Raw genomic sequence first — 18317 nt, 5'->3', positions numbered from 1 at the left:
AACAGGTGAGAAAGAAGTTAATAAAAGGCATAAGCAGTACTGCCAACTCACTCCACTGTAGTTATTTTGCCCAGGTTTGCCCATGTCTCACAGCAGAGCGCTTTTGAAAGAGGGAGGAGCAGAACCAGCTGTCCTGCAATCTTGAGACCACCACCATTTTCCAGCAAGAAGCTATCAGAGAATAACACCCAAGGGTGCAGTCACAAAGCATCTAACACTTCAGCAGTGTTCAGTGTACCCAAGGTTTCCTTTTTAACTAGAGATGCCCACAATTTGATTTGTTTTTTTAATCTCCATGTAAGTCACCTTGAGATTTCTTTTGAATGGAAAGGAAGGAAAATCTCTTAAACCAAACAAAATGGGCTTCTTTAAATGAAAATTGCATGCTCTGCCACTAAGCTGTGGCCCGCATCATTCTCTTTTCTTGCCTGCTCCTCAGGGCACACAAACACAAATACAAATACATGACACAACACAAACTCTCAAGTGACAAAGCTGAGATGCAGAATGTAGAACCACAAGCACCTTTAGTTTTCTTGTGATCTGTCCATGCATGGAAGACCTTCCTGACATGGCTCCAGCAATTAAGGGATATGCAAACTACTCTCTAACCCAGGCTCATTTATTGTGGAGTGTATCCAAGAGGTGACACATGGGCTCATTGCTTTCCCCACAGAATGAGGGCATCATGTATGCTGTGTGTTTCCCCCCTTGTATCAACAAGCCCTTTGAAAGTTGCCCATTTTTCATCTTAGTTATAACTAGGGAAGCTCCATAACAGTTTGATAATGCTCCTTCTAAGGCAGGGATTGAAGACTCCCAGGCGCTAGCCTGCCATGCCACTTGAAAATTCCTTCAAGGCATGCAAACCAGGCAGTGAACCAAAGCGACCAGGAGGTAAACAAAGTGGGGGCAGGCTGCTCCCTCCTCCTGGTTGCATCTGTCCATGTCTCTTGGTTGCAGTCTGCCTGAGACAGATTAATGCAATCAGGAAGAGGAATGGGCCTAAATTTTTGGGCTGGCTGCTACAACCAACGGGAATTTATCGAGGACTGTTCTAATGCAGCTTCTTGTACAAGACAGATTACATTATTATTATGTCAAGCATCTGCCAACAAAAGAATTTCTTAGAGGACTTACAATTGCCTATTGTGATAAGTAACTTGACTCAAAATTACCTGCTAGGGTCTGCTTTGTAACATTCCATGGGTCCAAGTCCCAAGTCATCAGATCCAGATCGAAGTCAAGGTCACAAAGGTTGTTTTCCTATAAACAACAAAAAGACGTTACAGAAAGAAAAGCAACCAGAAGCTGTATAACACAAGTTGTAAATTCAAGTAGCACTCCTTCCATTTAATTTGCTTTACTTAACATGTACCCTGAGCTTGATGGCTCAGAGAATTGCCTTCAGGCTCAGAGACTGGCCAAAAAACCCAACCTTGCACTGAGTAAGGAACGACAGCATGCAGACAACACAGAACTAATTTCATGCGGGGTACATGCTTGCTTATTTCAAGCACGAGGATGTCATGCAACAATTCCTACTACTGCTACTTACATAAGTGTCATTCTCTACGTCAAGCTGAAGCTCATCTTCTCCTATCAGGTCACCAAGTTTACTAAAGAGAAGAGACTCTATGGAATGTAAACAAACAGGAAGAGGACATTAGTTGCTCAAACCAAAGCTTCACAGGTTCTTATGGTCACAATTTCTCTATTACCTAGAGCTTAGATACCAGAATTGCAAGCTCTGAAACAGGCAATAAAGCAAGCCAATGTATCTGCTTATTCTTTGTGAGTTATTCCAATTTCAAGATTCAAGCTTTAAAATAATGCATTCATTCAGGCAAGGACTGGAGATAAAAAGGAAGGAAAGGAAGAGATATTGTTACACAGCAACATCTGCGCTGTATTGCACCACATAATGGCTGACAGTCTCTAGATTAAATTAGAGGAAAAATTGGGAGATTCAGTCACAGATCTCCTGTGCAGATGTGTTGTTTTTGTTTTTAACAGTTAAGAGTAGCAGGAGAGGGGAAACTGAATCCAGTCAATTCTACAGTGCTGGGGAGAAGAGGTTAACCATAGCTTGATATAAATCCCCTGGAAACAGATAGAAAAAAAAGATGCAAGTACCATAGGAAGTACCTCTTCCTAAGAAGAAATGACTTTTCTTATGGATTCTTGATCTGAATCAAGGAACCCCCTCAGCCTCAGCTTTATATAGATTATTCATAATAAATAAATATTCTTTTTAATTGCTTCTTGGTGTTTTATGCTTTTAAAGTTTAATTGATTTTAAGGTTTTTAACTTTTACAGAAAGTTATCTATATATTTAATTCTTTTGGGACCATGTGTGCCCAGGATTTGGCAGTGGAACTTTCGCAACACACTGCAAGAGTTCGGGACTGAGGGAAACATCGGTTGGGGGTTGGAGGAGCCCGGAAGAGGAGGAGACCGAGGGGGTGCCGCTCTGGCAATGGGGGCAGCTAGCAAGGGGCGGGGAGAGGAGAAGAAGCGGCAGGCAGCTGAGAGGAGCCCAGCTGGGTGGGCAGCGGTGGCAGGAGGCTCCCAAAAATGGCCAGGCGGAGGCTGGCACAGCAACTGGGGCTGTTGTGGCAGGCATTAGGCTTGTGCCCGAAACGTTTCGGAGGCCATTATGAAAGCCTCCGAAACGTTTCGGCACTGGGGACAGTTTCGGCACCGAAACGCCGATGGGGGTAGCACTTTAAGGGCGAGGGAGGGTGTACTCACCCCTCCTACCGCATTTCCCCCGCCAGCGCGCTGTTGTTTTGAAGCCCCTCGGGGCAGCAGCGTTCCTCCCTGCCGCCCCGTTTCCCCCATCGGCCGGAAGTAGCCAGAAGTCACGAGCGCGCGTGCGCCCGTCGTGCATGTGCGTGCGCCCTTCTGCCATGTGCACGCACACACACACAACGGGCACACGCGCACTCACGACTTCCGGCCACTTCCAGCCGACGGGGGGGTGGAACGGGATGGCAGGGAGGAACGCTGCCACCCCGAGGGGCTTCAAAACGACAGCGCCCCGGCAGGGGAAATGTGGCGGGAGGGGTGAGTACACCCTCCCCCACCCTTAAAGTGCTACTACTCCCCCCCATCGGCACCGAAGATCTTCGTGCACATCCCTAGAAGGCATGAGGGCTGGGAGGGGGGAGAGCAGTGGAGGAGGCAACGGGCCCTGGCAAAGGAGGTGGCCAGCGGGCAGATGATGGGGAATAGATTGGGGGGCAGAAGGGAGGGGGGAAGCAGCAAGGAGAGACTAGTGGCACAGATACTGTGTGCCGGCTCAGCTAGTAAGAACTAAACTAAATAAGAGTTCTTACATATCAGGCTTTACTTAAGATTAAGCCTCACTGATTTAAATACCATTTGGTTCCCAGTAAAGCCGTTTAGTGTTGCAATTCAAGAGCGCGTATTCACCTAGCGCCAGCTGAAGAGAGGAAGTTCCCTTGAGGCCACCCAGGGAATTCCGGGCTCGGACAAGCCGCTCTCCCGGGACCAGAGGCCAAGGGCCCTCCTCCCGCCCACGAAGCTGGCCCCTGACGCCCTCTCCGCATAACCTGCAGAGCTTTTGCGAGCAGGAAGGTCGCGTTTATTTAACAACCACCCACAACAAGTCAGGTTATGACCCCCACCCCGCCAGCTCGGATGCGGGCCCTGAGCCGCCTCTGCCTGCGTGGAGGGTAACATCTCGACCAGCCCCCGGACTCGGCGGCGTCGCGGTCGCCTGCCTCCGGGCGGGGAGGGGGGTGAGGAGCCTCCGGGGACTCAGGGGCCGCGAGGTGAGCACGCCCTCCCGCACTACCCCCTACTCTTGCTCCCGCTCACCCCACTCGAGGCTGGAATCCGCCGACATCGCTGCCACCGGCTGGCTCGCTCGTTCTCCCCTTCCGGTATTCTACAAACACACGTGTACTTCCTGGCAAAGCCCCACCTACAAGGGCCGAGCAGGATCCAGAAGAGCGCCCATCACAGGAACAAAACATGCCCTTCTACGCATGCGCTTCAGTTCCTGCCATAGACTTATAATGAACAGACTCACACTCCTTTTTGCCCGGCTGATGGGTTCATCATATATGCCACTGCTTTGGTCTTTCCCGGGGCGGACCCGAGAGTTGTCCGTAGACAGTAGAGGATTTAAATGTCCCAGTGATTTGGCGACGGCGGTAGCGTCACCACCACCACCACCTAGAAACGGCAACAAAGCGTGCTCTCTTAGCAAGTCTTGTCTCCTGTGTAAAAGGTGCGGGTTTAAATTAAGAAACAAAACAAAATTTTAAAAGCACAACGCGATTTGCGAATACCGGCTGCTGATCAACTGAGAGAGCAACCAGATTTGGAGCAAGAAGAGCGCGCCTAGATTTGGAGTGAGAGACGATCTGTGTGGAAGGAACGTAATGCAATTGGCCTTTCTTTCAACCTAAAGGTGTTCTGGGGCTCTTTAGGCTGGAAATCCAAAGCGGGCACTGACAAAAAATTGATCAGATCGGGGTTGAAGGGTGGAATACCTTCCACTGCTGTACTTTAAAGTATGTATGTAGGCATGCATTTATTTATAAACTGCTTTTCAACAAGAAATAAAGTTATTGATTTTTGTTTACTACTCATAAACATTATTAAATCAAGGAATGCACAACGAAGAGAGAAGTCCTTTCCCCAAGGAACTATGATGTACACAAAAATAGAAATGAAGGATATATACCACAGACCAAAACATAAACAAAACCTTGAAGCTCTATATAAAGAAAATAATTAAAGACATATTTAGCATCTTTTTATATGGTATGAAATCATCAGAAAGAAACAAGCAGGTCACAGCCTAGTTCTGGCTGTTCCGAAATAAGCTGGGCTTTTTGCTGTAAGGAGTTCCAAATTATGGTAGTGGCTAGTGGGAAGATGTGTTTTTGTTTGTTTGTGGTGTAAAAAAACCAGTTCTCCTGTCTTTGAAAATGAATCCACTCTCATTTGCTACCGGAGAACCTACTCTCAGAACACCTCAGAAACAACAAAACCCAGTACCCCATGGGCTTGTGGGTTTGGGGGTGGTTGGCCCCCTATGTGTACTACACACAACCACTCTCTCTGGGCCACCCTGGTGCCCAACAAGTAGAGTTATGGGGCTGCTGAAATCCCCATTATTCCCTATGGGGGGAGAAGTTTAAAGATGCACAAACTTCACAAATTCTTTAAAAATCACCCCTTTCACCAATTTCTTTGAAATCTTCATGGTAGCTGGCACCCATTGGGGCACTATCACCTGACCCACTCTTCTGCCCCAAAACCCCCTTTCTGCCCCGAATCTGCCACAAAGACATGCCAACTTCAAAAATCATTTAAAAATCATCCTTTTGCCAAATTCCTTTGAAATCTGGGTGGTAGCTTCCTTGCACCCATTGAGCACTACCACCCACTCTGGGCCACCCCAGTGCCCCCCACATGGAGCTATAAGGTTGCTGAAATCCCCATTGTTCCCTATGAGGAAAATCTTAAAGATGCATAAAATTTAAAATTTCTTTTAAAATCACCCCTTTGAACAATTTCTTTGAAATTTGGGTGGTAGCTTCCACTCATTGGGCACTATCACCCACTCCTCTCTTTTGGCCCTGGGACCCTTTTAAAAAAATCTTAATCAATCTGGATTCGGAAAATTTGGGTACAAACCAAATCTGGGGTGATTCAGGTGGGTCAGATTTAGACCCAAAACAAATCAGGGGGTGCTTTGATTCGGGTACAAATCGATTTGTGCATACCCCTAAATTATAGGACAGTTTCCAACCTCCCAATGTTGGGTAAGATGATTGAGAAGGTGTTGGTTGACCAACTTCAAGCAGTCTTGGAGAAAACTGCTTATCTAGACCAGGGGTTCTCAACCTTGGGTCCCCAGATGTTGATGGACTTCAACTCCCATAATCCTCAATCAAAGGCCATTGGGGCTGGGGATTATGGGAGTTGAAGTCCAGTAACATCTGGGGACCCAAGGTTGAGAATCCCTGATCTAGACCCATGTCAAACTGGCGTTAGAGCGAATTATGGGGTTGCAACAGCCTTAGTTGGCCTGATAGATAACCTTAGCCAAAGAACTGACAAAGTGAATGTGATTCTGTTGGATCTTTTGGATCTCTCAGTGACTTTTGACACCGTCGACCATGGTATCTTTCTGGATCACCTGAGGGATTTGAGGACAGGAGGCACTGTTTTATGGTGGTTCTACTCCTGTGTCTCAGGTAGATTTCAGGTAGTGGTGCTTGGTGACAGTTGCTCTTCAAAACAGAAGCTATCATATGAAGTCCCTCAGGGATCCATTCTGTAACCGATGCTACATGAAACCGCTGGGTGGGTGTTCATCAGGGGATTTCGTGCTGCGTATTATCACTATGCAGATGACACCCAAATCTATTTCTCCTTGTCATCAGAATCAGGAAATGGCATTAGCCCCTTAAATGCCAGACTACAGGCAGTAATGGGCTGTATGAGGGGTAATAAACAAGCTGAATCCAAGCAAGAGGGAGGTGCTCATTGTTGGGGGTTGTAATCTGCAAGATGGGATAGAACATCCTGTTCTGGGTGAAGTTACTCTCCCCCAGAAATAACAGATTCGCAGAATGACCTGCAAAACTGTGCTACACCAGCTAGTAACCTCCAGGTTGGACTACTGCAATGTGCTCCATGTAGGGCTTCCGTTGTACATAGTTCGTAAACTTCAGTTGGTTCAAAATGCTGCAGCCAGATTGGTCTCTGCAGTATCCCAGAGAGGGACATTATGCCTGTTGTGCAGTATAATGTGTAGCAGCTATGAAAAAGGCCAATTCCATGCTAAGGAACATTAGGAAGGGGTTGAAAATAAAACTGCTAATATTATAATGCCCTTATACAAAACTATGGTGTGGCCACACTTGGAGTACTGTGTACAATTCTGGTCACCACATCTAAAGGACATTGTAGAACTGGAAAAGGTGCAGAAGAGGGCAACCGAGATTATTAGGGGTAGGGATGTGCCCGAACCGGTTCGGAGGCCATGCTGGAGGCCTCCGAACCGGTCTGGTTCCGAGCCGGTCTGGTGGTTCGGCACGGAGGGGGGCTGTAGCTTTAAGGGCGGGGGGTAGTACTTGTGACGTATACGGAGCGCGCGGCGGCGGGTGCATGCGCGCAGCGGTGGGTGCGAGCGCGCGCCATAACGGGCGCATGTGTGCTCTTTACATCGGCTCTTGCGGGCTAACGACGGGGGCAGGGGCGGCAGGGAGGAACGCTGCTGCCCCAGAAACTTTGGAAAATAACACAGCGCCGGAGGGGGAAGAGCAGCAGGGGGGGTAAGTACTACCCCCCTGCCCTTTAAGCTACAGCCCCCCCGTGCCAGACCGGACCGGTTCGTGGGGTTGCATATCCCTAATCAGGGGCCTGGAGCACCTTTCTTATGAGGCAAGGCTACAAGACCTGGGGCTTTTTAGTTTTGAAAAAGGCGACTGCTGGGAGACATGATAGAGGTATATAAAATCATGCATGGTGTAGAGAAAGTGGATAGAAAGAAATTTCTCTCTCACACACATAACACTAGAACCAGGGATCATCCCATGAAATTGATCACCAAGAAATTTAGGTCCAGCAAACTGAAGTACTTTTTCACACAACACATAATTTGTGGAATTTCAAAATGTGGTTTTGGCTACTAGTTTGGATGGCTTTAAGAGAGGTTTGCACAACTTCATGGAGGAGAGGTCTATCAATGGCTACTAGTCGGAGGGCTATAGGCCACCTCCAGCCTCAAAGGGAGAATGCCTTTGAGTACCAGTTGCAGGGGAGTAATAGCAGGAGAGAGGGCATGCCCTCAACTCCTGCCTGTGGCTTCCAGCGGCATCTGGTGGGCCACTGTGTGAAACAGGATGTTGGACTAAATGGGCCTTGGGCCTGATCCAGCAGGGCTGTTCTTATGTTCTGTTCTTAAACCGTTGCACTGGCGGCCAATATGTTTCCAGGGAATTATTCACAGATGGCTTCATGCTGCGGGGTAAATGTGGAGCAAAGCCACTTCGAATCACACTTGCAGCATTGAGGGAAGCAGCCTCTCCCATCTGCTCTTGGGTTTTGTTTTAATGCAAGTTCACATGGCATGCCTCCGTGTTTTCCTTCTAGCCAATAGCCTAAATCTCTGGATGACCTCACCCAGCAGTTTTATGTGGATGTTAAAAAGCACAAAGGATAAGATGGAACCCCACAGCAAATGGAATGCAGAATGAACCCTTAAGTCAGAGGCCACAGGGTGGAGCAGCAGCAGTTCCCCAGCACCACCTCCTGAAGTAAGAACGGCACCATCTCTGATGTCTTTTAGAAAAACATTGAAAACACACCTGTTCAGTCATGCTTTAAGCTGAGATTTTTTAACTTGATATTAAATGTATGGATGGTTTAACCAGTTGGGAACTATCTTGAAACTTTGGTTACAGGAGATATAGAAATGTGATAAATAAATACATAGCTTCACAAAAGTGGTAGAGACAAAGATGAACACTGGCTGTGAAGGCCATACACTCCTCCAGCCTGACTTGTTCAACCCCTTCCTCCACTCAAGCCCTTCTCTAAAACAGGTCTCAGGTTGTGGTTGTGATTGTTGTTGTTACTACTACTACTATTAAGAGACTGTGCCATCGAGTCAGTGTCGACTCCTGGCGACCACAGAGCCATGTGGTTTTCATTATAGAATACAGGAGGGGTCTACCATTGCCTCCTCCCATGCAGTATGAGATGATGCCTTTCAGCACCTTCCTATGTCGCTGCTGTCCAGTAGAGGTGTTTCCCATAGTCTGGGTAACATATCAGCAGAGATTCGAACCAGCAACCTCTTGAAAAGGTTCTCAAAGTGGTTTGCATAGAAAAGAATAAGAAGATGGTTCCCTATCCCCACAGACCTCCCAGTCTAAAAGGAAAGTGAAAGTAGATCCCCAGCAACAACTCCTGGTGGGATGCTGAGCCGGGCTTGCATGCAGACAATTGCTCTCCCCCTACTATATATAAGAGAATCACCACTTTGAAAGGTATCTCTTTACCTAGTCAACAGGTTGCTGGAACAAACAATATGCACTAGCATTGGGCCCTTGGAAGAACTGGACAGGGTGTTGATTTGCCCCTTTGTTATTTTTCAGGAAGGGCAAGGAACCCTATCAGTAGACACTCTCCGGCCTGAGCTTCTCTCCCTGCCCACACACACACCACTCTTCTGCAGCCTGCACAGATGCACAAGCTAATTAATCGATACGATAAACTTATCAGACAGTGAAAGAAGGAAGGCAGCAAATGACCAGTTTTTTGTCACAAATGGTATTTATTTGTGAATTACTGGAATAATAATTTTCAACCAAGGGCAAATAAGGGCATTCTACTATTGTAACTGTACGGGCACGATTATATAATCCATTCTTTCTTCATTTGGGATAAGGCTGATTTTTAAAATTCTTAATTTAAGACAAAACATTAAATTATGGAAAGTCATTTTTTCCACTCTGTCAACTTTCAACAGCTTTGCATAGGATATGGGAGATGAGTAGTTAAGCAACCATGTGAGTCAATTCCACATTGAAATCCTCATGGTTAACCCACAGGCCATTTTGCTCAAGTGAATAGGCTCACAGCTCTGTATGCTGAGGTGGTTCAGAGTTTTATCTTATCATTGGTCCTGTTAAAGAGATCACTTGGAGCTTTCCCAGACAGCAGACATGGGATTAAGAGAAGTGAAGTACTGCAAGTTACATATATTTCGAATTTGCCTTTAAAAATGACACCAAAAATGGATTTTTTAACCCCAGACATAGATCGGGCTAAGTTCCAATGAGCAATGAAAAACCCAAATTGCGTATGGAGTACTCCCCAATCGCTCGCAGGGACTTCAGCTGGACGATATGTGAGTGCACACTTGCCCTTCCGTGATTAATCAAAGTAAAATCGCCATCTGGGAATGCTCCTTATAAACTTGTCAATGAAACATGTCTGACTGGCTTTTATCCCACCTTTTGTCTTTTGTCCCCACAGAGTGAGACATTATCAGAACTGTGTATTCTGCCTGTCCATGCAAGTGCAGAACGTGATACTGATTGCAGAAATCGACTTCCTGAGATTCTCTTCTATCTTTAAAGTGAATTTCTATCCTTATCATTGCAAAAATATACATGAAGCAGGTGGGCAATGCCTGGTGAAGTTGCAGAAGCCAGAAGGGTGGCTGGATAAGATGTCCAGTAGTCGGGGGCACCCAAGTGCACCCTTTGAAGCGCAGCAGGCATTCTCTTTAGTTTGACCTGTGCCCCAGACTAAACTTTATGTGATGTTTTATGCAGTCTGTACAGGTGGCCCTCATTATCCACAGTTTCACATATCTGCAGTGAGGTAGAGACCTGGTTTCCATATCCACCAGTGCAAAAACAGGAGATTTTCACTTATCCATGGTTTCAGGGCCACCAGAAATGACTTCTGGAGTCATTTCCAGTCTGGAGGGAGCCACATTTTGTGGCTCTATTTAAAAAAAAAAAAATCTACACATTTTGCTAAAATTGGAGGAATTGGGGCTTTGGGAGAAGCTGGAGAGCTGGAGACTTGGAGAGCAAGGCAGAGTAATTTATTTCTCTTATGCTCCCCTCTCCCTGATTTTTAGCACTTTGTATGTGTGTAGGAACCTAACACCTAGATTCCCATGGGTTTCACTATTCACAGTTCCATATTTGCGCCTATAAGCGAGAATGGAACACCAACAAAATAACAAGGACCACCTGTATTAACATTTCCGAGTCTGGAGATATCACAGCATGATAAAGGCAAGATGCAGTAGTAACCAGATCTGAGATCTGTATGTGTTAGGTGATCTGGGTGCTTTCCAGACTAGACCCTGCAACTGGGTCATGACACATCTCTGAAGTGTGCTTCCACACTTCCTGTGTCATGACACCGCAGTCCCAATGAAAGCACCAGGGTGCCATTCATATGTTGGATGCCTTGTTTCGAATTTAATCACTGTGACTTAGTGCTACAAAGTCAAGTTGTTAGTTTTTGCGAGACTGCTCCCCCTTCAGGTTTTACGTTTTGAAAGTGATTTGCCTGAACGGGGCATTTTGCCACTTTTGAATGGCTAGTCTGGAAAGTGCCCTGGTCATCTGAGGAATAGTGAATCCAGGCTTAGTTTTTTAAAAGCAGATTACAGATGGCAGATGGTGTCTGGATGGAGCAGTAGGAATCACTCTTTCCATAAAAGCAGTCTTTTACAACAAGTGTTGAAAACGTTTCTCAGCAGTAGCATTCTTACAAGATCTTTTGGCAGTGAAGGCTCCTAATGTTGCAAAGTGATTGGAGTCTGGCAGCATAGGGAGAATGTGGATCCTTGAAGAATATGATCTTAGCTGGCAGGAACATGACAATGAATGATGAGAAGGTTTGAGATCCTTTAAATGCTAGTGCTACAACTGGTTGGTAAATGGAAACTCAGCATAGGATATTAGAACAAAATTAGATGCTCCAGCATGGATTTATCGAACAGACTCTTCACTAACTGTGGCAGCAGAAATGAACGAAGGTGCAGGAAAATTCCATTCTGTTGGCACTTTTCTCCCATGGCCATATGAACTCTGTGTGGGTATAGATGAGAAACTGCTCAAGGAAAAGGAAGTATTCAGAGTGGTCATTTGCAAAAAGATGGCACCAAGTTTTGGACTCAATAGACACTGCTATAACTCAGAAGTATTTTGCATTGTGAGGAATATGGTACTGCTAGAAGAAATACTGGCTGACTTCCAGAGCAATGAACTGCTGGTAGAGTGAACAAATTTGCTCTAGTGCAAGAATATAGCTTAGCTGCACACACAAAAAGGGTTTTGGTTTTTGTTGTTGTTGTTTTTAACAGAATTGCACTATAGCATTCTTGGGGCTTGTTTTTCCCCCAACTCCCTTAGTACTTACTGCTGGGCTCTTGTGCAGGATCCAGGTGCATGCATGGACTTCTGAAGAATCCTGTCTCCCTCCTTGTGAGCATTAGTTCTGTGGTAGGATGCTAGGCATTGCCTTAGCACTATTTGTTACAGCTCTGCCTGCTGGCCAGCACTTACTTTCCATCCCTTTTAGTGGCTACTTTAAAGTAGCCATGAAAAGAGATGGAAAATATGTAATGGCTGTCAGGCAGTGGTGTAAAAATAGTGCTAAGGCAATGTTTGGTGACTGCAGAGCCAAAACTAGCAAGGATAGAGAATGGGATTCTTCAGAAGACCATGCATAGACCTTGATCCCTTACAAGAGTCCAGCGGTAAGTACTGCAGGGGGAAAGTGAGATAAACGGCTGTCTGGAGAAGCTCTTAATCAAGTGTCCATCCAACATTAAAAGAAATGAGGTGAGCCATAGATGCACAACTGTTGTGCAAGTGGATCATGTTTACAGTAGTGCAATAGTAGTCTGGTACAACTAACTAGTACAACAGTTTCGTACTAGCGCAAAGTCATAGGAATATAAAAAGTGACCTCATACCAAGCCAGACCATTGGTCCATCTAGCTCAGTACTGTCTACACTAACTGGCAGTGGCTCTCCACAGTATCACAGGCATCTCTCCCAGCCTTACCTGGAGGCTCCAGGAATTGAACCTGGGACCTTCTGCATGCAAAGCAGATGCTCTACCACTGAGCTATGGCCCCATCTGTCACATAGGAACATAGGAAGCTGCCATATTCCGAGTCAGACCATTCTATCTAATTCAGTATTGTCTTCACAGACTGGCAGCAGCTTCTCCAAGGTTGCAGGCAGGAATCTCTCTCAGCCTTGTCTTGGAGATGCCAGGGAGGGAACTTGAAACCTAGATGCTCTTCCCGGAGTGGCTCTATCCCCTGAGGGGAATATCTTACAATGCTCACACTTCTATCCCCCGAGGGGAATATCTTACAATGCTCACACTTCTAGTCTCCCATTCTTATGCAACCAGGGCAGACTCTGCTTAACTAAGGGGACAAGTCATGCTTGCTGCCACAAGACCAGCTCTTCCTTCTGCAAATGATTCATTCTCTGGATGTCAGCCACTGAATTGTTCTCACTTTGTAATTAAAAATAAAAGAATCAAGATTTGTTTTACTATGAAGAACAGAAAAGTTGTAAGGGAAGCTGTGACTGTGTATCATTACAGATATCCACAAATGATGTTTCCATCATTTCCTATGTAAAGTGTGCCAAATATTACTCAGACAATACTTTGCAACCGCAACAGGAAATGATTCAATTAATTTCATGAAAGTTAATCTTCCCTTACAATTCTGTTGTTTGATAATACATTATTACCAAATATATTTATGCACAGAGACAAAATCTTCTGGTTTTGTTTCAAAGTTTTGTTGCATATCACCACACTAGCTGACAGAGAACATACGCTCACAGAACTGTAACTATTTTTAAGCATCCTAGCCTTAGGAGACCTGTTTTCAGCTGCAGTGTAGTTGATAGTCTGCCACTAGAGGGCACAAAGACACAGGCATCTGAAACCTCATCATGTTAGTACAGTGTAGTATTTCACTCTATTGAAATATGATCCAATTCAGAAATAAGGACTGGAATAAAGACCAAGGAAAAGAACTTACGAAACCAATACACCTGCTGGCTTTCTTTAGGATTAGGAGTCAAATCCTGCATTGGAGAATACACCAGTTGTCCCCAAATCACTAAAATATAATACAAAGAAATTGTGGTTATTCTAAACTTGGTGTAGCCTAAAGATCATAAAGTCCAAAGCACTTTTGTTTTGTTAGAATCTTAAGAATCTATTTAACAATAGGTTTCTGTTTAAAAATATTTATTAGTTATTTATTTGATTTATAAACAGCCCTTCCAAAAATGGCTCAGGGTGGTTATGTTCCTAGTCCTCATTATTGTGGAGTTACATCTGAAAATGCATACATTGAAAAACAGCTGGAATTTTGCCATATTGGGAACAGCAGTTGGGAACAGCAGTTGAACGCTTATAATGCTGACTTTCCAGAAATATATCTTCAAGGCAAAAATATCTGAAAAGTTGAACATTTCTGAGTGGCAAGAGCCAGTGAAAAGAAAAGAGCTAAGTGCAGCTATTTGAAATTGCAGTTACAGAAATGATAAATAAAATGTTGCTGGCTGATACCCCAACACAAGAAAAAGTTACTGGCTGATACCCCAACACAGTGTGCGTGCTTCAAACAACAGCACTAGCCCCTTGTGCTAGCTCGTCTCCTGTGCTTCTGAAGCACAAGCCTTCTTGCACAGAGCCTGTCCTGAGTTCCAGAAGCACTCTGCTACACATCTCTAACATTCAGGGATGTGTTCGTGCTCAAACAAAGCATTTCTGGAGTGTGGGGAGAGTTCCAAAATAGTGGTGTTCTAAGTTGTTGAACTGATGTTCATTCAGAAATTTGACAAAATGTGCTTTGGTTTGAATCAGAACGTTGGTTGGCTAAGTCACTACAGATAGTGATAATCAATCTCTCACATGTAGTGGCATGCACATTGAACACCAGTTTGCAAAGGCTGGTGATGCCTGAATTCAGCTACATCTATGAGCTTGTTGACCCTAAAGACTGAGACTGTAAAATTGTAAAGAACATTCTAGGGACCAAGTCCCATTTAACTCAGATGGACTTACTCCTGAATTAATATGCTTAGGAGAATCCTGCTTAATTTCAGCTGTTTGACGTGACATATCTGTTTTTTGTGTGTATGCTTATATTTTAATCTCACTTTGCAAAACAGCTTCGCTATACATCCCATATATTCCACCACACACACACACACACACACACACACACACACACACACACACACCCTATCTTCACTGGGTCCCACACTGGGTCGTGCATCTACAGTAATGTAGTAGGCAGGATCTAGCACACCACATTTTATGCCACAATAAATTGTCTAAGTTACCTCAGAACTCTTCATGGTTTGGGGGGACTAGTTAAAGCATTTTGTTACACTTCATATTGTGGTTCTTACCTGTCAGAGTTCAGAAGCCTCTTTCTTTTCTCTGATGGAATCAAAGTGCCCAATAGATGGTGCAGCGATAGAAAGAGGGAGAAATAACACACATGAAGATACTATATTATTCATGTCATTTATATTACATTTGTATGCCATTTTTCCTCCAAGGAGGTTTTCTCTGTTCTATCCTCACAATGATCTTTTGAGGTAGGTTTAGTTACTGGCCTAAAGTTACCTAATGAGCTGCACACTGGCTTTTGATATAAAAATACATATCTGTAGTCATAGAAGGCCTGTCAAAAATAACGGGATGAGGAGCAGTTGGTTTTATCTATCGCCTTTCCTTTTCTCTATTTATGTTAGGCTGGTTATAACAAGGACTGGTTATCTATCCTGGTTAAATGTGTGGTTTAACCACAATGGTTTGACCAGGATTGCCTGGGAAATCTACATCCTCACAACCAGCTCTGTGGGGCTCAGTAATTCTGGTCAACTCTTTAACTAGGATCACCATGATTGGGAGAATGCAGCCTTACTCTCCAACTCTCCTTTATTTCTCTTTCTCCCCAGAGGGCCCATCTTCCATGGCAAACAAGGCACTTATTTCAAGTGCAATTAAAGGTAATTAAGCTTCTGAGCTGACTATTTTCTGTAAGGCGATGAAGTGTATGTCAGATCTGCATTTTGTAAAGTCTTACATGTCTCAGAAGGTATGGGGAAGTATAAGTTTTGGAGTGTGAGCAACCATACAAGAGAGGGGACATGATTTTTCACAATGCTTTTTACCTTTGCAGTGGCCTGTGCCTCCAAAAACTATGTCCCTGAAGGCTGGGGGATCCCTGGGAACATAGGTTTGGGAGGCACAGGTGGCTACAGATGGAAAGGGGGGATTGCCAAAAATCATTCCCCCAAAAGGCAACAGAAAACTTTGGTGTGTTGGACTGAGGTGAGTCTGAATGTCACTGTGTGACCACCTTAACTATAAAGTCAAGGATACCAGAACTACAACAGGTGAAAAGATTATAATTGCCACATGAACCTAGTCATAGTTCTGACTGTATATTGAAAACAATTAATAGCCATACCATCCTTCTTATCTCTTTAGTTATATTTTGGCCTCTATGATAGACAACTCAGCAAATATGTTTGGAGATTTTATTTAAATTTGTCAGGTTTCAGCTACACCTACTGGCCAACATCCAGAATAACAAAGCACATGTGCAGTTGGTTGGCAAACCACAGTTTGTGCTAACTCTGATGTCATAATATATCTGAATTCACAGACCACTGACAAAACCACAGTTATAGCCATTGCTCCACTTCAAGAGGCTGCTGCACTATAGAGACAAAAGTAAACTTAAGAACTTTTGAATTTGAGTCTTGAACAGATAACAAACAAAAGCAGCTCTAAGCCATGGTTTGCCTTGTTATGGCCAGCACTCAATTTTCAGTGGGTGTCTAAACTGAAATTGGCAAAAGGGCCTGAGAAGAACCATCTTGACCATTTTGTGCGGTTTATGCACAGCCCTGTTTTTGCTGAGGTCAGCACTTCTTGTTGTGTACTCTGCGCATGGCCTTCGCTCCCAGTCAAAACAAGACCGAGCATGAGATTATCAGGACTTCACTTCTTGTTTTGAATTGGGAGGAGAGAACATGAGATCAAAACCCTTTAACTGAGGCCTCAGAACAGGATTCTCTGGGCAGAAGGGAAAAGATCTGAGTAGACACTAACATGGATTGGAAACATCTAGGACGGCGAAGTCAACTTGGAAAGCTGTTTTAGCAGGCTCTGGTGGGGAGCATTTTATTCTGAGGCTTGCCTTTTGTATTTGTTCCTTTTGTACTTGCAACTGTATCTTTGAAATGGAATTCCTCTATTCAAGTACGTGCCTTGACTTAATGTCAGTGACTGTGTTCTGTTTTTGTTATTAGCAATAAAAGAGATATTAGAGGAGACAAGAATCCCTTTCCTTCATTAATCATTATAATTATAATTGTTGTTGTTATTTTACTTGTCTGGACAATCCTTGGCCTGGCACAGCCTAGGATCAGAGGGTTCACTATGTTAGGTGAGAGACCTGACTGGGATAAAGCACACGCTCCCAACTGGCACATTCCTCTTCCCCTCAGGGTTGTCATACACATGACAGCCTCTTGTACATTTAGAAGCTCAAATCATAGTCCACCTTCGGACATAGCTACAGCTGTCGGTCCAATGGACACCCGACACCCGATTAAAATCTGAGACACCCTCCCAGACGATTAAAATCTGCAGTCTGGGAGACTGCAAGGGGGCAGGAATTGGCTGTGTGGGCTTCCTCTGAGCCTGGAAGGAAAGCCGTGCCAGCCAATAGATTTCAAGCAGTTAACTCCGGTTTGGGCCATGTGCCCAAACCAGATGACACATCCAAGCCCCTGGACCGGACATCACAAGGGGCCAACCTGAGGTAAGTTGGCCTCAGGTTTCCTGTGATGTCCGAAGGTGGCCATAGTGTGAATTGCTAACTATAGTTAGCACTAACTACAATTTTGCATTATTGTCTAAACTGAGACACTGCACCAATTAAATACTTTTCATTTATATATTTCTGAACTGATGTTTGGTTCTTCCTAAATAAATTAGCAGTTTCTTTAATTTGTTCTTGTTAATTCAGTAGTTCTTTCAACCACAAAAGCCTTCAGTCAGTTGAAAACATGTTATTCCTGATCCAATATAGAGAAGTGATGAAATGCAAGCTACCTAAATGAAATAAGTCTCCATATATCTACATCAGTTTTACTTCATACTGGCTGCAAATTCTCAGGAACCCCATATTGGATTGGCTAGAGTTGGTTAGCTCCATGTGAGTGACTGAGGTGTTGAGTGTGTCAGTCTGTCACATGCACTCTAGGTTGACACTGCTGCGTAAGACTCCTCTGCCTAAGCAGGACAGCCAGTGTTTTCTTGACATAACCATGAAGCTGGTGGAAACCGTCAGAGAATGAAATATAGGTTGAATTCAGCAAGGTATAGCTTTCACAATCTGTATATCTAAGGTAAGCATACTGTGAAAAGTAAGACCAGATAGTATCAGAATTAAGGGCACTGTAGTCTGCTGTGTAGAGCCAATCTATGTATTACACAAAATGAGATGGTAGACATCTCACTGGTAGTTAGAATGCTCAACTATACTACTTCAGAGTGCAGGTGTTGAGGGTGTCATATTTGTAAATGCCCTGCCACATTAAAAAGCAAGGACCCTTGCATTCCGGGAACACACCAGGGAAAAGCTTTAGGCTTATGCTAAGACTCTCTACAACATACTAGTTTACTACATACAGGGTGTTTTCTTTAACTGAAGGAGCTT

The 18317-nt window shown here is 44.5% G+C and overlaps 2 protein-coding genes across 7 annotated transcripts in view; both read right to left on the bottom strand.

Annotated features, from left to right (window-relative positions):
• Positions 1-4016, bottom strand: part of ATF6 (activating transcription factor 6) — a 133229-nt gene extending 129213 nt beyond the window's left edge. The window contains exons 1-3 of the mRNA XM_053245788.1: positions 3848-4016; positions 1559-1635; positions 1179-1266 (exon numbers count right to left, since the gene is read on the bottom strand). Of these exons, the coding sequence (XP_053101763.1) occupies positions 1179-1266; positions 1559-1635; positions 3848-3875 (193 nt within the window). The 5' untranslated portion in view covers positions 3876-4016. The remainder of the gene's footprint in view (positions 1-1178; positions 1267-1558; positions 1636-3847) is intronic.
• Positions 4017-10522: 6506 nt separating this feature from the next.
• SELP (selectin P) overlaps positions 10523-18317 on the bottom strand; it is a 52321-nt gene continuing 44526 nt past the window's right edge. For all 6 annotated transcript variants that reach the window (XM_053250952.1, XM_053250957.1, XM_053250955.1 and 3 more), the window contains 3 exons: positions 14986-15016; positions 13602-13682; positions 10523-11616 (listed from right to left, as the gene is read on the bottom strand). In XM_053250952.1, coding sequence (XP_053106927.1) covers positions 13634-13682; positions 14986-15016 — 80 coding nt within the window. In that variant the 3' untranslated portion in view covers positions 10523-11616; positions 13602-13633. The remainder of the gene's footprint in view (positions 11617-13601; positions 13683-14985; positions 15017-18317) is intronic.

Source organism: Hemicordylus capensis, chromosome 4 (genome assembly GCF_027244095.1).
Source record: "Hemicordylus capensis ecotype Gifberg chromosome 4, rHemCap1.1.pri, whole genome shotgun sequence".
Lineage (NCBI taxonomy): Eukaryota > Metazoa > Chordata > Lepidosauria > Squamata > Cordylidae > Hemicordylus > Hemicordylus capensis.
The sequence above is the reverse complement of the archived record's forward strand: the minus strand, read 5'-3'. Positions and strand labels throughout refer to the sequence as shown.